General features: G+C 42.9%; 1 protein-coding gene across 2 annotated transcripts in view; it reads left to right on the top strand.

Moving 5' to 3' along the window:
- CUNH1orf21 (chromosome unknown C1orf21 homolog) overlaps nucleotides 1-26,276 on the top strand; it is a 187,609-nt gene that overhangs the window by 82,184 nt on the left and 79,149 nt on the right. For both annotated transcript variants that reach the window (XM_016145607.2, XM_016145606.2), the window contains exon 3: nucleotides 21,196-21,290. In XM_016145607.2, the coding sequence (XP_016001093.1) occupies nucleotides 21,196-21,290 (95 nt within the window). The remainder of the gene's footprint in view (nucleotides 1-21,195; nucleotides 21,291-26,276) is intronic.

The raw sequence follows: 26,276 nt of genomic DNA, 5'->3' as shown, positions 1-26,276 counted from the left end.
TTTCCCTCCAAAACATCAAAAATCTCACACAGGCAGTGTAAGAATCATAATTATGTTGGGGATCTGGAAATTAGCTGAGCATTTAGAAAACACTGGACAGCTAGTCTAGAGGAGTTGATGCTAATTCCTTAAGCTGTCAAAGTGGCCAGCTTCACCCTAACCCAGGTAATTACAGACCCTGAAATACTAAAACCAGGACATAGCCTCAAATACTTGTTGAGATCAATCCACAGCCAGAGGTTGTTGATTGGCCAGTTACAAAGTTAGAATAGTTCCGATCGAGTCATACACAATTGTTCATAAACGGCCCCTGTGTGCTCGTGGGTGGCAATGGAAAAGAAACAGAATCAGGTGACCTGCTGGCAAAGGGTTTATTCATTTGTAGGAAAAAAACACCATTTACACACAGGAAATAATTCAGCAAGAAATAGAGACTCAAAAATATGAAACAAAGTGCTACATTGAGTGTTGGCACCAAACGTCCAGGAGTAGCATGGGCCATGGGAACAATCAATGTCAGTCTGCTTTAGGGGTAGAGAAAAGTGAAATTTATAAAAAGGAAATTTATAAAATAAGGACATTTCGTTCTTAAAGGAAAATCTAGCTCCTCTGCAGTAAATCATTATTATTTTATGATTGTTGACTTCTTGAAGCTAACATAATTTTATCCCACATTGCCTAACATATATATCATAGTGCCCAATATGCAAGTTATTTGGTAGTAATGAAGAGCTATTATTTACCAGGTTCTGTTCTGCCCATTCATAGGTGAGGCAGCGGAAGTTGTGAGAAGTTAAGTAACCTGCTTAAATTTACACAGGCAATAGGTTCATGAGAGTCTGGTCGGGAACTCAACTATGTCTCATTTCAAAACTTCAGTGAACAAAGCGCATGCATTAGAAAGGGGAGGCACTGTGTTGAGCATAGTAAAGGACTTAAGTATACGAGATGCAGTCCCTCCGTTCCCGGAGCTTTCAGCGCCCTGGAAGAAGCGCCAGATCCCCCGACCCCCGTTTCTCAGCCGGGTTGCGGTTCGGCATGCGCTGATGGATTGAGCCCTCTCAGCAGGGGGAGGCCTTTGGGCCCTAGGCGAACCCTGAGCACTGATGGCTGTCCTCCGGCCCCTGCCTCTCAGTGCCGACTTCATGAACCATCGCGTGACAGTGTGTGTACTCCGGGGCTCTGAAGAAGGAGCGCCCGGCTGTTATGGGCCATGTTTTACATCGAGTTTCTTTTGGTTGCTGTTGGCAGTCACCGAGGCTGGGTAGGAAAACACCCCTCGATGTGGCATCCTGCTGCTGAGCCGGCTCCTGTTGGCTGGAATCTGGGGGCCTCGTTTCTGAGCCATAGGAAGGTCAAGTCTCTATAGAGCTGCTGAGAACTCATCTATATGTCTGACTCTGTCTGGCTGTGCAGTTTCTTAAGCCAAATGAAAACCTGAGTGCATCAAATAAGGAATCCCAAATTCTCTAGATTTGGCTTAGGAAAACAATAGTTAACTATAGTCGACGTTCCATTTCCTCCTCTGGGTATTTCTGCTTGTTTGTTTCATTGTATTAAACCACTCTGATGTAAAATGGAAAAAAAAAACTGGTTATGAAACTTATACATGTAGAATGACTCCATTTATCAAATGACAGTATATATTCAATGTATGTGCAGGTGGGCTAAAACAAAGCCTTAGGTGTTCCCCAAGAAAAGCGAGTAACGATATCCCTTATTAATCATTCCTGGTGGTGCTGATTCCCAGTGAGTCTTTGTGCTTTTGTTATATTTTCCAAATATTCTACGTCTCTTTTTCTAAAGGAAGTCTTTGTTAAGAATTGAATAATTTTTTTTTAAAACATATCAGGATAAACATCACTCTTAAAAGAGAAAATAATCTAGAAAACTTACTAACAGGAGTTTATTTACTTATTTAGTACTTTCTATGTGCCAAACGTCATTGCAAGTATTTTATCATTTTCTAACTCATTTGATCTTCTTAATACCCAAGGAGGGAGGTTCCCATCAGAACCTATTAGTTTGGTCCCCAGATCTGTATGTTTAACCACTAAACCTTCCTACCTTATCTTCACGTCCTGTCATAAAGTCACCACCCGCATGGGTTATAAAACGTGAAAAACAACATGGACAAGACCCCAGCTTATTAAGAGAATGTTCTGTGTTTTCATGTACCCGTTGCCACTGGAAATGTTAGCATGAGGAATACTTTTTCTCATCTTCGGAAGTAACCATTGAGAATGGTTATTGATAACGAAGTTCTTCTGTCGCCACCTCTCAATGCCACCTTCGCCCCCGTGCCTCACCTGCTGACAGTGAACTTCAGGGCTCCGAAGAAAGAGCTAATTTTGCTAACTCATGATACACTGGCTAAACAGTTCCATTTCATTGGCCTGTTTTCAGCTCTATGTCCCGTAGGTTGCAAAAGATCTGAGAACAAATCGAAAGGTGGGAAATAACTACGATATAATTATCTTAAATTTATTTTTAGCCAAGGGGCCTTGGCTTGCTCTTCATTTCAAAGCACAAAGCGATAAATCAGCAGGATGATGTGGGGATTGTCCCAATACCTATTTTCCTCACCTTTTGTGACTTGAGTTTCAATCTCTCAGTTCTTCAGTTTTCTGTTATAAGTAATTCTTTGCAGGAGTGACTTATCTTAGAGAGCACAGTGGGGTACATACTGCATGAGGTTTTATAAAAACAGACAAACAAAACAAATGGCTGTAGCCTAGCAAGCCTAGTTTATAAGGAAGCCATTGACTTAGTGGCTGGAGATCTTGGGGACTTGCAGATTTTGCCACAGAGTAACTGCTACCTGGTGACCTCTGTGAGCTTCAGGTTCTGCCTCTTGAGAGCGAGTGAATTGAGCATAGGTGACCACTCAGGAGTGTTAGGGACTAATGTTCAAAGGTTTTGCTTTGATGCCTAGACTGTGGACAGCGAACACAATATATTCCCAGGTTCTCCGAACCCATCGGGGCCACTAAAAGAATTGTATATGATATGATTTTAATATTTTTTCTTAGAAAAATGATGGTGATAGTATTCAATAATTAACAGCTTTATGGTCCAAAGTTGACCAAGGTTTTTTGATTGCTTTGCGACATAGTTTTTTTTTTCTTGTAAAAAATTAAAAAGAAGACATCACCCATGTCTTCTGTAGCTTCAAAGCATTACTGCGAGCTAGAAGGCGAGAAAGCTGGAGGTGTGTGGGGCACTATTCCAGCTTACATCTTGGCTGCCTGGGTTTTGGGATTTTTAAAAATCTTTCATCCAGTGATGCTTAAATTTCATCCAGCAATGCAGCTGCTAGTCAGTGCAAGATTCAAGTTGCTGCCTTTTCATTTTTAAGTTTTGTTAGAAACAGTGGTAAGGTGGTACATTGGTTTTGTTATTTGAAAAGGATAATGAATTGTATAATAGAAGATAGTGTTTTTAAAAATCTAGGCAAAAAGAGAACATTGAATTCCCCACGTTGCTGACTTCGTCAAGACCAATCACTCTAACCTGGTCACTTTCAGAATGTGATTTTGTTTACTAATTTACGTGGCTATACTGTGTTGGTTTAGCCACACTTTAAAAAGACAAGAGAAAGTCAAAACTTATAGAAAGTCAAATTCTAAAGCATAACAAGCAGAGACAGTAGTCTTTGGTTGCACTAACAAATGTATATATAAATAATATCCTGCTAACATATAATTACCAACATATTTTTTAAGTTAAATTTATTGGGGCGACATTGGTTAATAAAATTATATAGGGTTCAAGTGCACAGTTCAGTAATACAGCATCTGCACATGGCACGTGCGTTCACCACCCAAAGTCAAATCTTCCTCTGTCACCATGTCCTTGACCCCCTTTACCTTTATCTACTTTCCCTCCCCCCCCACACCCCCGTTCCCCTCCATTAACCACTAAACTGTTGTCTGTGCCTGTGACGTTTTGTTTGTGTGCCAATGCATCTTTACATTGTGAATAAATAATGGCCTTTGGGGGCTTTTAAAAGGTTGCGTAATTAAAGCTTCTTAGATAGCAGGTTGGGTGCTGGAGAAGGGGATTCGTGGAGAGAGACACAGTGTGTGCCGTCCACTTCCTTAAAGGTAATTTAAGTCCATGCCGAAGTTAGTTAAAATACAAATGGCTATTTACATTTTCATCAGAAACGTTATTTTCAAAACCTGTGTGCATGACCATTAAGAACTGAAGGTAAACTATTAAGAGGGAAGAGAAAACTCCCGATGCTACCATAACGATCTATGAAACGAGTGTTATTTTCTCAAATTGTAAAACAAACCCGAACTGGTACGAGTCTCCATTCAGATTATATTTCATTTCCATCTCGAAAACCACATTCGAGACAAGCTAAATTGCATTTGAATTCCGTTCTAGCTGCAGGCACCCCGTGCTTCGCTGGGTAAATGTCACTGTTGATTTCCATCTATAACCAAAGAAATTGTCAGACTATAAATGAAACGGGATTTTATTTTTAATGTTGAACCCAGCATTTTGGCGCTTATCGTGTCAGCCGTTTAACACAACGTTTTTCATTAATCTTTTACTTCCCGTTGCCTTCTTTCACTTAAGAAATGTTTCTTTATTTAAAAGTGTTTAGATTTTGAGTTTTGAGCGCGGCTTACCTCCTTTGTTCCTTGCCTTCTTTCCCCTAAGGCAACTGTTAAATTGCCAACTGTTAAAATGAGAAAACAATATGCTTTTAGCTCTGATAGGACTCCGGAAATCACAATTATTCATTTCAAGAAATATTTCTTGAGCAATTGCTAAATTGGCTTTTACTAGGGGATGTGACATGTAATAAAACAGGATCTGGCCTCATTTTGCCTACATCCTAGGGAGTAGGGAATGACACAGGAAATAAACAGAGAGACATATAATACACTATCAGGTGGGGATGAATGCAATGGGAAAAATAAAAATGAGAGAGAGCGTGAGAGGCTGGCTCTTTTAGACGCATAGGTCAGACAAAGTCCATGTGAGTAGCTGATCTTTCTGAGCAGGGCCCTGAAGGAAGAGAGTAAGTCGTGAGAATCCTCAGGAACAGCGTGTCTCAGGCAGAGGGACAGGGCCAGGTGCCGGGAGGGAGCCAGCTGGTAGGTTCCAGGAAAAAGCCTGAGGCCAAGAGATGGTGGGTGACAAACTCAGAGGGGCATCCCGAGGTTGGACTGTGTGTTGCCCTGTAGCCCAGGTGTGGACTCTGGATTCTGTTCTAAATGTAACAGAAGCCAGAAGAGGATTTTAGGGGCATGGGGGAGCAATGCAGTCTGACTTGGGTTTTTACTTTAAAGGCTACTCTGGCTGCTGTGTAAGAGGCAAGAGTGGAAACAGGAGACCAGTTCAAGGCTGGTTCAGACGACGGTGGTTAGGACTGGGGAGCTATCTGTAGAGACAGGGAGTCCAGGCCACGTTCAAGATATATATGGGGAATGAGTAAATCCGAGCTTCGCTAGAGCGCGTCTTCTCCGAGGGTTTCTCGGGGAGTGGCAGTGGCAAGGGGCATTCTGTACCAACAGAGGCTCCTCCCCCTCTTCAGCGGTTCGCAGGATGCACGGTTTTTACATTTGATGCGACAACCATGCTCGGAGACTTAGCCACAGGGGGTCCAAAAGGAGGCTCTAGTATTGCAAAAGTTGAGACTTTTCCAAGATGAGGCTGTAAGGATCGATGAGGTCAAAATGCAACGTTGATGTTTTTGCCTTGGCTTTTTTTTTTTTTACCTTCCCGAAGGAAATTGGTTTGATGCTGGCTGGGATGCAAAGTGCTGCGTAGTTCCCTTCTTACTCTAGGTTACAGTGCTTGGCCGTATGTCAGCACTGGGCATGGCCCAGGCGAAGAGAATCACTCTGGGATTCTAGAACCTTCTGGGATGAGGTGTTTCTGTTTGGCCTTTCATCTGATCTAATAGAAACCAGCATGTTTCATTTGTCCAACCTGAGTGTGAAGGGATCTTCAGACATGACTTGCTTTTTCATTCTTAGCAAGTTGGCAAAAGGCCAGAGGTGCCTGAGGAGTCACAAGTCTGGTCTCACCTTCCTTCCCTATTTGCCACGTCACTTCCGCTTCACCTGGCTCTTCCTTCTCCCCAACACAGACTTATTTGTTTCTCCTGGAACTCTGTTCCAGTTCCTTCTTTCCCTGACTCGCTCCGAGCATTGATCTCTGTTCTGATTCTCTTTGCCTCAGCCATATGCAACATCCCAACTAGGTTACATTTTACATCTTCTCAGAATAGAAGCAACATCTAATCGTTTCACATTGTGAATCTCTTTTCCCTGTTTGCATTGTTACCTTCTAGGAAAAGAATACATCAGCACAGTTACTCACCTTCCTGCCCTGCCCTACTCCGTGATAGCGTTGGTATTTTTTGGAGCACTCTACAAAAGACAGTCTTTTGTGCTCAGTAGAAACAGAAGGAAAAAAATCGCTTATGAAAAAATACAATAAATGTGTAACCCTCTTGTTAGGTACTCATTTTCAACCACTTTTGGTTGAAAATGGGGCTTTTAGGGGTTTGATTTGCCTCCACAAATTGTGGGGAGAAGTTGACAGAAAATGGAACCAGGGAGATAAAATAAAGGGAGTCAGATGGACGACTGGAAGGGGTACGAAGGGGGCAGGCAGGTAACAGGGGCGATCCGAGCGGGGTTTGGTAAACCAAGGCCAGGTCTACCACGGAGCAGCTCAAGGAGGCAAATGAATAATCTCTCTGCCCTCCCCAGTTAAGGGAAGAGTGGAAATCCTAGCTCAGGAAGGATTTCAAGACCTGAAATCCAGACCTTAGAGTGGGCGACCGGGCTTGCTCCATAGGGAACAATTGCCGTGATTGGCGATGCAGGCTGTTTCTGGAAACTGACGTGGAGGGGGTGGGGTAGGCAGTGAGCCTGCCGTTCTTGCCTCTCTGGCGTGGCAGCTATTTCCCTAGGTATGTGCAGCCAAGACCCCCAGACTTTGGATGCACTGGTGTCAGATCCCGAGGAGCAGTGGGGGGCCATTGTCACCCGCTGGCCTTGATCAGGTGAAAGTCCTCCTCATACTCTGTATGTCCTGCTTCTGATGTAGCCCAGCTCTGGCATGCATTGTACTTGAAAGTCTCTGCACTCTGAGATTTTACCTAGCTCAGCCTTCAGGTGTGCGCAGCATCTCAGAAAAGTAGATCTCTACTTGCAGGAATGCGGTACCCATAACGGGGGACGTGCTGAGGCACTGTGGCTGTCCTGTGTCTCTGTACGAGCTGTTTTCCCAAATCCGAATTCTCCTTTGGCTTGTTTGTAGAGAATTATGTGGACCTTTTATACTTTGCTGTATATTAAAATATATATATGATTTAAATCATCCAAAGGCTTAGAAATTACAATTCTCTTTCTTTTACTGTTTTCCCCAGCATGCAATTGACATGTAACATTGTATAAATTTAAGCTGTACAATGTGATGGCTTAATACATTTATATATTGCAAAATGATTACTACAAGAAGCGTAGTTAACACATCCATCACCTCACGTACTGACCTCTTTATTTGTGGTGAGAACTTTAAGATCTACTCTCTTAGCAACTTTCCAGTATGTAACAACTATAGTTACCACACTGTACTTGAGATCGCCAGCACTTATTCAGCTTATAACTGGACATTTGTCCCCTTTGACTAACATCTCCCCATTTCGCCCGTCCCCCAGCCCATGGTAAACACTATTCAATTCTGTTTCTCTGAGTGCATCCACCCTTTTTAGATTCCACGTTTTTTTTTTAGGTTCCACATATAAGTGAGATCATATTGTGTTTATACATACATCACATTTTCTTTGTCCATTCATCTGTCGAAAGACACTTAACTTGTTTCCAGACTTGGGCTATTGTACATAATGCTGCAGTGAACATGGAGTGCAGCCGTCTCTTTGAGAAGGTGATTTCATTTCCTTTGGATATATACCCAGAAGTGGGATTGCTGGATCTTATGGTGGTTCTAGGTTTCATTTTTTGAGGAACCTCCATACTGTTTTCCATAGTGACTGCCACTAATTTACATTCCCATCAGCAGTGCAGTGGGGTTGCCTGTTCTCCACATCTTCACTTATCTCTTTTTGATAACAGACATCCTAACAGGTGAGAAGTGATACGGCAGTCTTGTTCCTTTGTTTGTTCGTTGCTACTATACATCCCTCTTGAAGAAACAAAATAGACCGTTAACTTTAAGGACGTTTGCGATGGTAATCTACATTTAAATAGCCCACATGTAGATGGTGGGCACGGGTCCCTAAGGACCACCTCCCCATCGCCCTGTGTCCTCAGGCTCACTGCTGTGCCACACAGTGTAGGTGATTTGAATGTAATCGAACTGCCCCATGGATGGCCTTATGCATGAATCCTCCCCTCTCCGCGAAAGACAAATTTTCAAAACCGCCGCCTTTTACAAACGGATTTTACAAGTAGAACGTGTTACTAAAACGGGCTTGTTCAAACCAGCCAGGTTGTGGACGCCAGTGTGGTCTCCGTTCCTGCGCTGCTCACCCTCCAGTGATCACAGAACACATAGCCCCCCCCGCCCCCCCCCCACCGCCCCCAGACATCCCTAAAGAGCCCTTTGTCACCATCAGAACACACTCTCGTCTCCAAGGGGACAGTAACTTGGCGATTCACAGCCACTGGAGGTGAGCTTTTGTTTTATGTGAAAGAAGTGCTTGTGAGAAGAGGCACTGACCTGTCAGAGGAGAAAATGAAGCGAGAGCCCTCACGTGCGCGTGCGAGCCCTCTCCTAGCACTCCGGGACCTTCTTTCATGAGAGTTTCTTTCTCGAGCGTTTCTTTCTCGAGATCTGCAGGGAGAGTAATGGCATGAATATTTTTCACAAGTAGATAAGCCACTCTCTTTCATCACAAATTGTATTTTAGCTGTGTCTTTCCCCTTTAAAAATTCAACATCAATGCTCGTGAACTTGGGAATTACTTTCACTGAAAAATGACTCTCTCCAGTTTCTTCTTATTCCTGTTAATGACGTCGCTGCCGCTGACTTGTTCCTAACGGCTGTGTAACCCGGATCAAGTCAGGCCCCAGAAGGCAGCTTCGATCCAGAGGCATGTTAATAAGAAACCCTAAAGATCACCGGAAAGCAGTTTTCATTTTTACCGAATAGCATCGAAGAACCCCCAAAGAGGCCTCCCATTCATAAACCACTCCCAACATACTCTAATCAACTCCCGTGGACTCCTGGCCTCACTGCCACTCCGGTGACCTTTCATCCGTCTTTCGGGTACCACAGCTATCTGCCCCCCTTCTCTCTCCATTCTTCTGCAGAACTTTCCCCTCCATGCCAGCCCACTTGCTTCCGGCCATATCTGCTCTTCTCTCACGAGCTCTGCTCTTTCCAGTCTGAATCCAGAAGGCCGCCGCTCTCCCGCTCACCTGCTCACCCCATCACCGCGGAGCAGAGAGCCTAAGCCCATCAGGCCCGATGGTGCGGCGCCTCGGGGGAGCACGGGATGCTCCGCACTGAGGCTCTTCTCTGTCCTGGATATTGTCTGAGAATCTTTTCCTTTCACAGGAATCCACTTAAGTCAGAACCCAATTAAAGGAATTAAATCAGGCGGACATAGAGATGTACATCTTCACACACACACACACACACACACCCCATACACCTTTGGCCAAATTGTTCAGTGTTTGGGATGACTCTGTGGCAGCCACATTAGATAGGAAAGTGTTTCTGGAACGGTCATATAATGTTCTAATCCTGACCAACCATCCTATAAATTCACCACTATCGATCTCGGATGGCAGTGAAGAACTGACTGCAAATGAATCAGCAGAAATTTATTGCCGGTCTTCGAAAAACAGCTCACATTTCAGTCCCTCTTGATGATGTTGGAATTTTATTAGTTTCATGCACAAAGAAGGGCGGGTGGGACACTGTTAGTAATCTTTTCATATTTACTGGTCCTGCTTTATATTTACCCTGAAAAGAATGTCACTGTGTTTATTTTAGATCCTATTTTATAATGTATTTTTTTTTTTAAATGCCTGACCTGAAAAGGTTTATCTGAAGGGTAACATCCATTAGAGAGGGGATACATGTTGCGATAACATGTTGCAATCGTTCCACAATGGTATACAGAGGCAATTTTCCTTTTTATCAGAAGTTCACTTTACTGCACATCTGTGAGCAAGTTGAGTACGAGCAGGGGGCTGAGTTAGACTGCCTGGGTTCAAGGCCTGGCCCCAGGCCCACTCCCTAGATGATACAGCTACATGCGGGAATGCTCTGGGCCTCAGGTTGTTTACCTGTATGATCAAGACAGTAATGGCTCCACCCCAGTGACCTTTTATAAGTATTAAATGGGCCGTTCTGCGTCAAGCTTCAGAACCGGATCCCAAACATCGAAAGGCCCTGTATCTGCCAGCTCTCCTTCTTGCTCATTCCCGTGAAGGAAGAGATCATTGCTCGGTCTTCGTGCGAAGACCATGTATCACAGTTATAGCAGTCATAGCAGAGGCCTTGAAATGAAGTTGTCTTTCAAAATAACAAGTTTGGGGAAGGCCCTGAAGTAATTACTTTCCTGTATTTTGGAGAAAACCCAGTTTCGTTCTGTTAGATTCATGGCGGTCAAATGGGCATTTTAACAAAAGGTTCACAGCACTGACTGGCTCGTCACATAGATTTCTAACAGGGTCTGTTTCTCTGATGTTACCCCTGAGGTTGAGGATCTTTATAACTTTTATTCACATCTCTGTGATTGACAAATTTGTCCAAATCCTTTCTGAATCCATTCATACTTTAAGCCTAGATCATCTCCCAAAGAAATTCCTTCCTGTGCTTTGCGGGAAACGAAACAAAACAAAACACAAAACTGACTTGGTGCTTAAGCGCCTGGCCTGGACTCGGGCCAGCCTGGGCTTGCGCCCACCACTGCCAGTCACCCCATCAGCGACGTATCTCTGTCACCATAGAAGACGGTTATGATGCAAGTCGCAGAGGGCTGACGTGTGGATTAAAGCAAAGCAAGGAGAAGGCAGACCGCGGGGCAGGCTGTTGTCTTGAACAGTTATCGAAGATAGCAAGCACCCCCCTGAGTGAGAAAAGCAGAGAAGACTTAGCTGGTCTCTAACTTTTCAAGAGGCCCCGTGGTTGGTTCTGTGGCGGGTGGACAACCAGCTCAGCAGGACAGTCTGAGCCGGCCCGAATCCTCCCGCCACTCATTCTGCTTCTCCATCGGGAATGACCACTGTGTGGCACAGAAATCACACCCCCTCCCCAGAGAAAGCCCTGGTTTGCGTACACATTCCTACAGGAATCCAGGCTGGGTTTGGATCTGTGTGTGTGTGTGTGTGTGTATATATATATATCTTTTGTCAAAGCTTGTCCGAAGACGAATGTTTGGGGGGCCCTTAAAGACTGGATAATAGTCCCCTGGTCACTGAATAATGAATCACAAATGAATGAAGGAAACGTATTGTCTGGCCTCTGAAATGATTAAGCGATTCAAGAACGGGGCCTGCAGAGTTCCGGTCTTAATTATTCAAGGTGCTGTAGTGAGAGCAGCTTTATCACCCTCTCGCCCTTGCAGACTGTGGGCACCTCTCGTTCTGTCCTCCTCGAAGACAAGGACACGACCCTAAGAATGCTGGGGCCAGAGCACCCTGTGCACGTGCGTCTCCTCCACTCACGCAGCTCACTCAGAGAGCTCACTCACCTACCTCCACGTCACTCAGCTGGGAAGTCACAGAGCCCGGCCCGCAAGAGAAGGGCCCTTCAAAGCTGTGCTCCATCTGTGCCGCTGAAGGGGAAGGCGCTGGGATCAGGTTCCGTGGCATTCCCCTGGCCCCGGGGTAGACCGCACACCCCCGTGGGAACCACTCCCTGTCCTGAGTGCAGTGACGCCTCCCCATCCCCAGCGGAAGGCCTTACCTGTTGGCGGAGGTGGGAAATAGGGTCTGGCAGATGTTGCATCTGAAGCTCCATCCCCGCCGGCGCCCCACCGGCTGACTGTGAGGCCGACCCCTCCGCCCTCTCCAGACTCTCCGTGGCTTCTCTCGCTGGCCGTGCCCTGGTCTTCACGTGTTCTTCCTCGCCCTCCTCAACGCACTGGTCCATCTCAGGATGTGCGTTCCGCCTTGGCGCGCGCTCTTTCAGGGAGAGGCAGAAAGCCTTGGATTGGGTTTGGCTGGGGTGTTTCCAGGGGAGATGGCTGCAAACAGCCCGGAGGACGGATGCTTATCCTGTAGTGGCGGCCTCAGCTCCAGGGCCTCGGTGGGGACATCCACACCCTCGCAGACTGCAGCCGGACCCTTCGGTGGGACTTGCATACCAGGTCTTCTTAGACTGGCCCCATCAGCCTCTTTACACCTCTCCGCGCCCTCGGGAATTCTGTGTGCTGACCTCGTCGAAGGACTTGCAGGAGGCTGTTGGCCATGTTCTCTCTGGCCTTGAACTCACTTCACCGTCCCCTTACCCGAACCTATCCTTCCAACACACATAGTGTTCTCAGAACTCCAGTGGGATGTGTTACCGCCTCCAAGACGCCCCCAACCTTGCTTAGGGGGGTCCCCGCCTTCTGTGCCTATCACGACCGCCCCCCACATGTGCTTCTCAGAGGCAGGTGTAAACACTCTGCTCTCTGCTCCTTTATTTTCATATCTCCTCCCCCACTGGCTGGGAGCTCCTTCAGAACAGCTCTTTTTTCCTAGATGTAACCCCAGAACCAAGTACTACATTCTCTGACACGTAGTAGGTGCATGATAAATATTGCTGAAGGAAAGAAATGCAGAAATGCAGAAAGGGGAGAGCCCAGCACTGGACTCGAGAACTGAAAGCAGGCAGTTCCTTCCACTTTTTCATGTCTGAACTGAGATCAAGAGGTGTTTTTCCCAGACCATTTTGGGCCAGAAGTGTGTCCATAAATTGCTGTAGTTTACAGAGAGCTCATAGGAGTCGATAAGAAAAATGTGACAACTCTCACAAGAAACAAAAAGGCAAAGGATATGAAAAAAGTGCTTCACAAAGAAGGAAGGGGAAATGAATGATCCACACGTGGAAAAAGTATTCAGTATCATTAGTAAATTTCGAAACATCAAACCAGTATAAAAATGACATACATTTTTCACCCTTGAAGTTATTGCATATTTTTAAATACCCCTTCTTGGTGAGGCTGTGCTAGATGAGTTTTATAAAACACTGAAGCAAGACTAAATAGAGCCAGCACGACCACAAGCATTTTTATTATTTTTTAAATCTCTAGTTTTTGAAGCATTAGGTTTCACTAGTGAATAAAGATACGACGGGCTCCCGAGAACTGCCGTGTTACTGATGGTAAGTTTTTTGGATCGTGAGCTGTCATACTTGCCCTCGTAGAAACCCTGACACCTCCACGTCTACTCTCCACGAGTCTAAATAAAAACATCATTTTCTTGCTTGTTATTTCTGAACAACCTATATTCGTACACCATTAGAATTTAACGTATCAGATCACCTCATTTCGAGATTAGTTTTCCTTTCTTAGGTTGATTTCAGTCAAACTCTGAAAAGAACTGAGAGTGTTCGGTATTAAATTCACCAAAGCCTGGTTTAGAAACGTTCAAAACGTTTAGAATGGACGGTTTATGATGACCCCAGAAATTGTTCGGTCATAACTATGGCGTTGAAAGGACGCAGCCACTTTCTGCAGGTGAGGAGACAGTGATGCCCGTGAAGGGACTGCGTGACTCAGAGAACCGATAATGGCCGGTGAGGTCCTTCAGCTGGGTCTCTGCTTCGAGCGCAAGGTCGTTCCAGATTGAGAGTCCGCCCTGGTGACCAGTGGCAGAGTGGCATGTGGCCGGTCAGTGCGCGCTCAGGGACGCGCTCCGGTAGCAGAGGGCTTCTCAGAGCACGAGCCTTCCCCTCGACGCAGCTGGTTGTCCTCAGGCACTGTCTCCTGGCCCCTCTCCACTCCCCTCCGTGGCCCTGCATTGCTTGTCACGGAGCCCAGCCTATGGTAGGTTCTCAGACTCGACTGCAGAAATGCTTTCCAGGTGAGGAGAGTTTAGAAGGGCACGCCGGGGTTCGCCGTGATCAAGTCACCAAAGCCCTCCCTGTTCGCGGCGCCCTCATGCCTCTGCAACAAAATTCTGTTCAGGTAGCATAGTCACTAACCTGGTGCTGTCAAAGATAAGAAACGCAGAACTGTGTTTTGGAGATGAAGGTGACCGAGTTCAAAGGCATAACAGTGACGTAGTAGTTAAGGATGTGACGTGGGATCTGAAGTCAAACACCTCCACCATTCACGAGCTGTGTAAAGGAAGAGGAGAGAGGGAGGAATATTAGGTGAAAATTTTTCAAATTTGACCAACGGTGGTAACCCACAGATGCAGGAAGCGCAGCACCCCCCAAAAGAATCAAAACTGGGGGAGACTCGCTTGTCTGGCAGTAACTTTTCCCCTTATCTGTGGACCCCTCACCCTGCTTCCAGCCACAGCAGACATCCAGCCTCAGTATTTTCCCTTAATGTTGCATTGCTTAGAATTGCACCAGTTGGAGATTCCCGATTTCACAGGAACCATCTTCTGATTGGGCATCCCAAGGAGGCTGAGATGATATAAGTTTGCAAAATGGCCTTTGAGACATGCTTTGGTGGAAAGTGGCTGTAGATGGGGTGGGGGCGGAGCCTCTAGGAGAGCCGCAGAAGGAATTGGAGGCTTGGAGAGAGGCTTGCACCGAAATGTAAGATGGGTTTTGGAGAGGAGGTTCTTTGACATCAAAGACAAACTGTATCTGTTTAAAATATTGGCCCAGTTCAAGCCTTACCTGGAAGAAAATAGAAAAAAGTGTTTCCTTTCTCCTCTCTACCTCCCTGGACCCCATGACCACTTCCTCCCAAGACCAAGTACCAAGTTTGTGGGTACTCCTAATGAGCAGTTCAGCTGCATTAAAATAAATGGGTTTCCGTGGCATAATGGAAATGAAACCATATCTTCTTATGTCATTTCTGTGCAAAGATGTACTTGAGATGCAAACCTGTTAAATGTTGGGGTTTATTGATTATTCTATTTTTGTCGTTGTTGTTTTGTTTTGTTCTTTTAATTTTCAAGTGCACTCATTGCTAGAAAACACCAGTAACTTAATTCCAAGCATATCTCTGACTCTTCCAAATGGTTGAGAGCCATTAGTGGGACTCGAAGGGATTGGTCCTCTGTGCCATCCCAGCATTTCTCATCAGTGAAGCCTCCTGAAGCTGCAGGTGCTGAGGGTTGAGGGAGAGGAAGAAACAATTACTTAAGGGGAGGAGCTATGCCGTGAAGAGACATCTCAGCGATATGACCTCTTCCTCCACTGAAGATGAAGAAGTTACTTCTTGAGGCATAAAGCTGCTAGGCTTATTAGAAAGTCAAAGCAAATTTTTGTATGTGTGATCAAGAAAGAGGCTTTTGCTACATTTCAAACCAAGCTACAAATATTATTATATATTTGTATTATGTATTATCTCTGGTATTCCCAGTCATATAAATATTATTGTAATTAGTTTCATATTTACTTAGAAACTTGAAGTTTATGCAAAGCCTTCACCAGAGTCAAGCATATGGTTAAAGGAACTCTAACTAATTACTTGGCTCAACCATCTTTGAACTCAAGAATGGCCCAACAATATTCCATATTAAGGTCCAAAAATTCAATTTGATCTCAAGCTTGGAGCAGTTTATAATTAATATAAATCACCTCACATGTGAAGAAAATAACTCTAAGGGAGTTTGGGGCAAATTTTAGAAGTGAAAAGTGCGAACTTTAGAAATTTGGAGGCAGAAGAGAAACTTGTAGCCAAGAGAGATTTTAAAAGATTTTATAAAGATAGACTTGGGTGGAATAGTCTTTGAGTCGACTGAGAGATGGGAACGAAATTCCAACTAGGGGAATAATATAAATTTTAGCTCAAAAGCCTCAATGTCATTCAGCCAGGTATTTCACAGTACGAATCCACAGACTGAAGGTGGACTTGAAATGGGCTGTTTCACACCCATTGTACTTATATGCAAAAATCCAGAGAGTAGTATCATCATCATCATCATCATCATCTTATTATTATTATTATCATCATCATCATTATTATTTTCCCTATTAGAGATCTTTTTCCTTCCTTGGAGAATCCAGAAAGGGAAAAAAATGGACCCCTGAGACAGAAAGGATCAAGCACTCATTAGGTGCAATATTTATGTATGAACTAAGGCCAGCTCTCTGGTGTCTTTTTTAAAGGCTTTATTCAACACCTTCTATGTGCCAGCCACTTTGAGTAAAAACAAAACAAAACAAAACAGGCACACAGAAACCAAGCATGATAAACTGTATCTGATGAGCCCCTAAAAAAGGCCAGGGCTTAGCACACAGCACATGTCGAATGAATGTTTGTTGAATGAATAAACCGGTGGAGGCATGAACCACTGATGGGGTGGACAGAGTCCTCTGAAGCCAAGGCCACCTTCTCCTAATGCAGGCTACTCATCTGTCCATCTTTGGTTTGTAGTGCCGGAGAGTCCCGCCTCTTTGTCCTTCTGGTAAAAGGTTTTCTTTCCACAGTTACTTTCTTTAGAACAGCCTTCACCCTTTTAAAATAATCATTCTGCCTATTCTGTATTGGAATTTCACCTGTTCGCTCCTGTGCCCTTAAAGTAGGCTGAGACTAGGAGCTGCACCAATGTCCATGTTCAAGTGGAGATGCAGAGAGAGAGAGGAGAGCGCAGTCTTTGGTCGTAGCCCTGGTTTCCCTTAAATAATGATGACCAAGGGTATGGTCAAAGGATCTCTAAAATTATTTTTTATTTTAAAGGAAGTAATACAGGCACATAGTAATAAGAATACTAAAGGCATTTTATGGATAATAAATCCCCTTCTCACTTCTCATTCGTTAACATGGTTAAGTCACAGTTTTTGGTTGAAGTAATTATGGATGTTTACATTATGCTTTTTGTTATTATACCTTAATGGATTTTGTGCATTACGGATAGTGTTCCCTGCAGAACCAGCACAGTTTTGTAAAGCATCAGCTAGCATTTATTGACTATTACTGTGGACTAGGCACTGTTTTCATATTATAATTCATGTGATTCTGTGTGTGAGACTACATACCGTAAATATTCCCATTTTACAGAGGAAGAAACTCAGGCACAGGTAGGATAAGTAATATGCCCAAGGTCATATGGCTAGGTGCTCTACCTCTAGAGCTAAGCTCTGAGCCACTGTGAATGTTCGTCTGTTGAAAAATCCTACCAAGTAAGGAGGTACTGGAATTTAAAGACGTACCAGGATTTTTGGACTCAAATTTAGTTAGGTCGAGAGACAGAATGTTCAATGGGAGAGGCTCAGGGGGAATAAGTTTATGCTAGAAAGCAGAATAGTTTGTTTATTTTCGTAAATATTTCTCGCACCTCCCTTTCCAAACCCTCATGTTTTCCTGAGCATGCAATAAGAATTGATCTACCAGAAAATCTTCGTGCAGATTCTGGACGAAGAGGCAGGCATTCCAGAGCATTCGTTAAGATGCCCAATATGTTGAAACAATTACGCTACGAGGACATTGGCACTGAAGTTTTGAAATTGGGATAGTCCTGGAAAAGATGAAATTTCCTGTCACACGTGTCATTGATCGAAAGAAGGCTAGGCGAGAAGGTGGGAAAGTAGGTACAAACTTCACCCTCTTATGAAACAACTGTGAGATCTCGTCTTACCTCAGAGAGTAGTATACATAGGGTTCTTTTCCCTAACTTTGTTATGATTCTGGCATTATAAACTCACCTCAGCAATCATTTCCATCTATTCGGCCCCTTGTAATGTTTGTTTCGTTGATTATAAAAATAATCTTCTGTCTGCAAAGATTGGGAGAACCGTGGTAAGGTGTCCAGAATGGGAGAATTGATAGGATCCAGAAAATGGGGGCAATTCCATAGTCACTTAATGCAAGTCCAGCCCACTGATCCCTCTCCAGCTCTAAAAACGTCAACATGTATACGTATATGTTACATAGTTCACATTGAAAGTGAGGTACAGAGGTTTGGGGGGAAACAATGTGTCTTCAATGTGATGCCACAAAAACAATCCAACCCCTCTCTGATGCAATTTGAGGAATAAGATGCTAAAAATATCACCAAGGCTTTGCTTTTACCCCAGATCTATCGTGACCTGCACAGCCTGCAACTGTTTACATAGAGAAGACGGGGAGGCTCGGAACGGGGCGTCAGTCTGCTGTTTTCTGACATGCATTTTAATAAGCCACCTGACGAGAGCAACAGGAGGAAAAGAAAAATTGTGAACAGGTGTGAGGGAGCCGGAGGAAGACGGTCTTGCTTCCCTCCCTCCTCTTAATCAAGTTGGCGCATTGTTCTGGAACAGGGTCCTCCGGGCTGGTGACAGTGGCCTTGCTGATGGCCTCCACTGTGGGATCTGATTAAGGGGCCCGAAGTCCCACGTCGACCCCCCTGTGTCTTAAACAAAAGGAAAACTGGATTTCCGTAGTGGTGGGTTCCCTGTCGTAACCCGACATGCTCCATCCGTCCGCACCGAGGCCCGTTGGCAAGTGCCGTTCCTGACGGCTGTGTTGCCATGGAAATGTGTGACACATTTGCGATGAGTTGTCTGTTTCCAGATGGACATCTTCATTCCTTTGAGAAATTTGACAAGCCATTTTTAAGTATTTGCTTTGTACAAATTGTGGCTTATCTGAGGGTCTCGCTGGCTTCTCTGTTTTATCCCGAGATGGATTTTTGTGCAGTGTGCTGTGTAAGTAATAACGATAAGTCTGGCTTGGTAGTCGTGGCTGTTTGTTTTTCTTCCTTTCTTTGTTTCCAATTATAGTGCGTTCCTCTAACACAGCGCCGGCGAGCCAGCCATCGTCATGAGTGACACACTGAAACCTATCCTTTTTCTAAATTGGCGGTGACTCTGTCTTGATGTTCAAAAAAAGCCTGTATTTGGGATAATGCTGCTTTGAAAGTCATGTAGCCAGCAGCTTTTCCATTTCATTGAAGAAAAAATATTAGAAAAATATTAATAGTTTGTCTACTTCTTTCAATTCAGTTGCTTTCCCTGTAGGGATAAAAAGAGACAAGATTGAGCATTGCTTGGATGCTCAGGCAGCAGCTCTCGTGGGCTGTGGCCCAGCGGATGGGAGAGATCAGGGGACAAGGCAAGGGGGTCCCGTGCCGCTGACAAAGGGCCATCTTTCAGAATCTAATGCTTAGGTCCTAAAATGTGCCTCACCCATTCTAATGTGTGAGTGTTTGGGTTCCGTAGCCAAAATCATAGGATTCACTGGAATTGTGTTAAAGTATATGTGTGTGTATGTGTTTATAAGTCATACTTAAATAATTAAAGACTTGCCATAAGGAGTTAAGATTACAATTTAGATGAGTTAAATGTTAGTAATGATCCCAGTGAACCGTTGTTTATCGACATTAATGTCCCAAACTGAAGTTAAGGAGGCTCATCTTGAACTATTATTTTTTTCCTTTATTTTTATCTCTGTGTAATTGTATTAGAAACATAATCTGTCAGTGTCTTTTTATTTTTAATTTATTAACAAGTGCTTTTCCAACTCCTGAGTAAATAATCCTTAATTAAACATGCCAATTTTATTAGTTTTTCTCTTTTTTTTTTTCTCTTTTACTTATTTTTTCTCTTCTGAGTACCAGGAACATGAAGTTCTTGTGTGTTGTAATTGTGGATCAGAATCCATTGACTAACTTGTTAGTACATTTAGGACTTGTTTTCCTAAAGGACTCGTCCCTGTATCCTCATACGAGTCTTTCTAATTTCTTTAGAAAGAAGCAGAAGCAATAAGCTACCTTGAATTGTCAGGTGGAAAAAAACAATCGGCTTAGCCGTGAACATCGAGTCTTTATCCAGATATATGCAAATGCATTACTTTCATTTTGATCATTTTGAGAAATGTTTGAGCAGCATAATTAATGGGAGAAATGTTACTATCACAAATGTCTTTGGGAGATAGTGTGTTAAGGGATTGTATGAGGAAGCCTAAAACTACACAGAAAATGGTAGTATTAATAATAAGGCAAAAATTATATGAGTGTAGTCATCATATAAAATTAATCACAGGTAATAAGAAGATATATTGCAACTGCCTAACCTGAAGTACAAAGTCTCAGCTACAGACATCTTTCAGGTAACCCATTGTAGACATTATACCATGCTGTATGCTAGGCAATCGTCAGTTTCTTGGTCGATGAAATTTTCTAATTTCATTTTCCCAATAAATTAAACTAAAGGTGACTCAGAATTGCGCCTGTTTTTGACGTTAGAGTGCCCAAGTCATATCCTGTTGACAGGAATCTGATGAAAATGTCGTTATCATCATCACCAGACCTCTATCTTAGAGAAGAGCTGAAGCTACAAAGTTGTCCCGAGTTTGTCCCGTGATGCATATCAATGTTGAGATTTATCCTAGTCTCTCTCTGGCTTTTGTGAAGTCTGGGTCCCGTCCATGGCCCACTGTGCTCTGCAGCCTTCAGTGATATGCCTACCTACCTGTTAGATCCGTTGGCTATTATGGCTTGTCATCCATGGGACTCTAAGGAAAGATTAAAGAGAGAAGGGGTGGGGGAAGAGAGAGAGAGAGAGAGAGAGAGAGAGAGAGAGAGAATGATGTGAAATAATTGCAGGCTAGTCCTCATTTAATATGGGGATCACAAATAGGAAAAAATTACTTCCCAGTCGTTCACATCTATTTGTTGACCAATTAAGCTCAGGTCTTCAATGGTACTTTTTTTTTTCAAAAGAGAAATTAAGGTGCGAATGTACTGCTGAAAATTGCTGCTGCAGATATCATGAGCTAATGTTCTTATAAGGAAAATACGAGTTCATAAAGTGAAAAATCTTCCTTCGACCACAATGTGATCGCTGTGGCCCGGTGTGTATCAGTTCCAGATAGTCTTTAGAGATGGAATAACCTCTGTTTCCTCTCTGTGGAAGGACCAGGCAGTGCCACTGTCATTAGCTGACTTTGTGGTGGCGAACTTTTCCCAGCAGACAGAGGAGAGGGCTCATAAATAGAGTCTGGTTAAGCTGCTTCTGGATGGTTTCAAATAAACCACAACGACATGGGGAGAAGCATCTAACAAATTGCGCTATTGAGCTTTTCTCACTGACACTTTCCGACCGTCATGAAAATGTTATAAAATGTCTTTTTTTGTTGTTGTTTTTGGTACACAGATGAATATAGGATCAAACCGGTGGAAGAGGTCAAATACATGAAAAATGGGGCAGAAGAGGAGCAGAAAATAGCAGCCAGGAACCAAGAAAACTTGGTAAGAATTGAATTTTCCTGGTAAGAAAAGAATTGAATTGTCTCATAAAACAATGCGTTTCGGTGACACCATGGTAATAAAATCTTGCTCTGCACGTTAAAACTGCGGCTTACACACTGGCACAAGATTTCTTGAAAACGCTGTCGCTATTTATAGCTTGCCTGGAAGCTGCAGCATTGCTCCTGTATCCTGTTTGTTTCTGAATAAGCCCTTCTTTAATCTTGATAGAGAATGCTCCAGGGGAAACAACAGCAAAATCATTAGTTTTGTAGAATGGTTACATTTAAAGGAGAAAGCATGAGGTAAGATTGAGATTTATGGGGAGAAGACCATTATTTTCTCTGCTTTTTTCCTCCGCCTCCTTTAACTAGTATCCAGGTCAGAGTAAATGGCTAAGTTTCATTATTCTGGACATTCAGTGTGCTAGAGAAGCTGCCTTTCAAAGGAAAATAATGTACTTTTAAGATAGGTCTTCATCAAAACAGTATTCCACATTCACGATGTTAAAGGTTTTGAGTTAATGTGAGTATTGTAATGATCTGAAGCAGAAAGTTAGGAACCTCTTTCTTTAATATGAATCAATGTACATATTTCACCTTAATATTCCATCTCCATAAAAACATTTGGCTAATTGTCATTCTAGATGTTTCTTAAAAGAGGTTACACATTGTTAAGAATATGCACGTCTTCAGTTGTGCTGGAGCAGAGTTGTTTTTATATTTTATTTTGGGATTAATTATTTGCCATTTTTTCCTGTTTGAGTGAATGCATTTTTAAGACGCAATGTCATAAAATATTTTCACTTGACTTGAACTTCTTTTTCAGTTTTTTTTGCAACAGCAGAGGGAGTTGGCAGAGGATTAACCAATGCTCATGAGTATTTAAGGCTATTTCCCATAACACGTAATTGGCTAATTCTTTTTCCTCTATTCTTTTCTGAACATATGACCTGCCGCTTAAAATAATGAAGTACCAACAACTGAACGTTTTAGATTATTTTAAAGTAGTGAAACTGCTTGTATTGCAGTAAATAAGGTAGGCACTTTAAATAAAACAGAGTAAGAAGGCAACATAGAAAGCAATAATAGAAAGTGCTGTTGATATCGGAGGAGCGAGAGATCTTGTCTGTCGGAGTGTAGGACCCACTTCATGAAAGAGCTGGTAATTACAATGGGCAGAAGTAACAGAGATGGCAAACGCAGGACAGATTTAATAAAAAGCACAGAGTCCTGTTTGGGGGATAAGAAGGAAGAGAAGAAGGAATCAGTAGGAAAGCAATGGGGAATTAGGCTCGAAATGTAGATGAGGTGATATCGGGAGCCTCGGTGTCCACCTGTGAGGTCTGAAATGATTAAATGGATTAAAGACAGTCTTAGAAGGTTTTCGGTGAGAGCTTGGCAGGATGAGATTACGATTTGGGAGTTTCAGGTATAATGTGGATTGGTGTGGGGATCATTCAGAATAATTTTTGCAAGAGACAGTAAGCCTGAAGCAAGGTGGTAGGGAGAATAGAAAAGATTTGGGCTGGGTTGCAATAGAAGCAACTAGATTTGACAGCTCATTACAGACATTAATAGGAGACAGAGGGATCAGGAGATAATGGTAATATCAAGATGACCTCCTGGAAAGGTGACTGGTGGTGGTGAGAATAAATAATAACCGTAATCGAATGGTAAAATCACTAGGAAGATTGTGTTTGATGAAAATACAAGGTGTTTCTTCCTTCCTTACTCCCTTCCCCCTTCCTTTCTTCCTTTCTTTCTTCCTTCATTACTCATTATATATTCTTGCCCACCCTTAAGAAGATCACAGTGTCATCCACAAGAGTGAAAGTTAAGCCGCAGATCACATGATGATATAATAGGTGCAGTAACTGAACACCTGTTCTACCAAGGTCTTAGGCTCTGTGCTTTGGAAGACTTGTGCTTTAGGAACTTGCAGAACATTTATACGACATCTAGCAAAGAACACGAAGCTCAGGAGCATTGCCTGAGCGATGCTAGGTGATCAGTATATTTTTGTCCTCTTGAGTGGATGGATGGATGAATGAATAAGAGCAGTTGGTACCCAGTAGTATGCAGATCTTCTAGTCACTTGGGCCCCTCATCTGAGGCTGATGATGAATCATTTATATGTTAGACACTTATGTAATCCCAATACAGAGATGTGCATTTATCTCAACTTTCATCATTGTGGGACATTAAAAATTCCACTTTGCTTTGCTCGAACCTTAATTCCTTCTTAAGGAAGGTGGTGCAAGTTGGAGATTATATACAGATATAAAGCGATGTAAGTCCTGGCTTCATTGTTTATAGCTTTATAATTTTTGTCAAATATCTAAAGCTTCGAAACTTCAAGTTCCTCATCTGGAACCTGGGAATGACAAAATTGTTGAAGTATTAGAGGAAAATGATATGTTTAGAATCTTAGCGAAGGCAGGCTTTCTTAAACAAGACCTGGAAAGCAAAGCTATAGAGACAGAAAAGTAGTTTATTTCATTAGTTCAAAATTAAGTACTTCTATAAACAGAATAAATAGAAAAAAATATAGCTAATAGGCAAAAGCCTGGGAGAAAATATTTATGACATCTAAATGGCAAAGGATTAATATCTGGGATTTATGAAGAACACTTGTAAATAATTTAAAAAAAGATAATCCATTAGAAAAATAGGTAAATGAAATGAACAGATGGTTCACGGTAGAGGATGCTGGGCAATAAGTATGTGAAAAGATGCTCCGCATCACTAGTGCCATGGATGTTCTCTTACCACACTCGCCGTGTCGGAGGCTCTCACAAACCTCTCTCTGAAAGGTGCCGACTGCAGCCAGGCTGTGCTCACCTGGGCGGCTTGTGGGCTGCCCCTAGGACACCTCTGTGCTTTGCTGCTCAGTTAATTGTGTGTTTTCCAGGGAGCTGGTGCGATGGTTCCCAAACCTGTTTACGCTCGTTGAATGTCATTGTAATTATGTAATTTAATTAAGTACTATGTAAGCCAATGAAACGCAGTGTGGAAAGAGAGTGATTTCGGTGAAAATTAAACTCAGTGCTTTAGAAGGTCTTGATGAAATCGCAGAACTAAAAGCTCGCCGTGAAACTAATTTCTGCACTCAGATGATTTCACAAGATCTTTACGTTCTCACGTCATATACAGAACCAGAGAATCTTAGATGCGCGCTAGAAGGGTTTGGCTAAGTGTATGTGGAGCTCCAGCCAGGGGCTCCTCACTTGAGAGATGAACCTTGTTCCTAAATCAAAAGACGGGAGAGGAAATGCACATCTATGTTTTTAAGATAAAATAATATGCTTACTGTCTATATGCATTTTTCTGCTGTCCTGCTCGAACTCATTTTCTTGTTTAATCGCCAGTCCGGATGGTGTTGCCTAATGTATCTATTATTATAGTCAAGGAAATTCAAATGAAAACATAATCCTTCCGACTGGCCAAAAAATCGAAGTTCGATCGTGTATTTTGGCATGGTTGGAGGAAAGTATGTATTCACATAGTGGGGGTAAATGTCTCGGAGGACAGTTGAGCAGAATCTGTTAAAATCTAAACGTGCGAACCGACGACCCAGCGCAGCTGCCCATGTGCATGAGGAAACTCGCACCAGGCTCCTCTCTGCAGTGCTGATTCTGCTAGTGAGGATACGAAGTCACCTTCGCGCGTATCAATAAGAGAACGGTATAGCTGTAGCATGCCAGACAGTGATACAACAGAACGAGGGGGAGCTTTATAAAATCATCGCGGCGCAATCATGCAAATTGTAGAATGGATATATATAGTATGATACCGTTTAAGGTTAAAAAAAAAAACAAAACAAAACTTTGACATTTTCTTCGAGCGTGAGTGTACGTGTGTATGTGTATGGACTCACAGGAAAACTTGGATGTTAGTAAATTATGTCCCAAATTACTAACAGTGGGGACAGAAGCATGCTGAGGCTGTTTTCTCCTCTGCAAAATGGGGACAGGAATTGAAACGACTTTAGCAGGAAGTGTGAAAATTAAAGAAGCTGTGCGCGTAAACTCTTAGCGCAGTTTTTGGCATAGAAAATTGTCAACAAGAAAGTTGCATGGGGTGGGAAGGATGAGAAAGAATAGGTGTGAAATTTAATTTTAATGTTCTTAATTTGTAAAGAAAATCCTAGGATGTCATTCGTGTGATTTAAAATTGATTTTTAAAAGGGGATAATAATAACAGAACTCCAATTTTGACTACTTAGGGATCTATAATGTAATTAGCATTATGTCATTGTCTCATTATCTTAAATATCCTCAGTTTTTCATCATTCTCTAACAGGAAGCAGTTAAAAGGAAGCTCAAGAATCATCCAGCTTCATTCGATGTAGGTTAATAGTTCTGCATATAAATAAAAGTACATTTCCCCAGACTTGGCAGTATCCAGTCCTCTTTGCCTCTCAAAGCATCTTGACAAATAAAAGACATTTCAGGGTTAATTTTGAGGTGCTCCCTCTTACTCTACACTAAAACATTATCTTCTTTTCATTGGTTAACATTTGTCATTCTTAATCTGTCCTCCCTTTGGAGTTAATACGTCATTTGATGGTGGATTTCTTTTGTTTTTGTTTTTGTTTTTTGGGGTATGTATTTCCTAGATTTACATGTATGACAGTGGCTTTTGATTTGTTATTTTCAAATATCTTTGTATAAATGAGAAGATCCTTTTCTATCAGATGACATGCATCGTGGTTGGCCGAGCTTTTGATTTCCCTCTTTAGCCTAGAATTGAAGACCGATTTGAAACACCCTTGCATAAGTCGCCGGCTCCCGAGTATAATCCAATGACAAAATAAAAACAGTGTTCTAATGTGTTTTAGCAGGAAAGGAGATTAGAATCAAGCTTTAGGCTCGACTACATCCTCCTTCTTCCTGTTGAGTTTGTGAGAGTTTCCATATCTATCTCCGGTACGTCGTATTTCCAATGAATGTCAGAACATTCCGTGGCAGCGGTGAAGACCTGGAGA

The sequence above is a fragment of the Rousettus aegyptiacus genome, unplaced genomic scaffold (genome assembly GCF_014176215.1).
Source record: "Rousettus aegyptiacus isolate mRouAeg1 unplaced genomic scaffold, mRouAeg1.p scaffold_m13_p_17, whole genome shotgun sequence".
In the NCBI taxonomy this organism is placed as follows: Eukaryota; Metazoa; Chordata; class Mammalia; order Chiroptera; family Pteropodidae; genus Rousettus; species Rousettus aegyptiacus.
The sequence above is the reverse complement of the archived record's forward strand: the minus strand, read 5'-3'. Positions and strand labels throughout refer to the sequence as shown.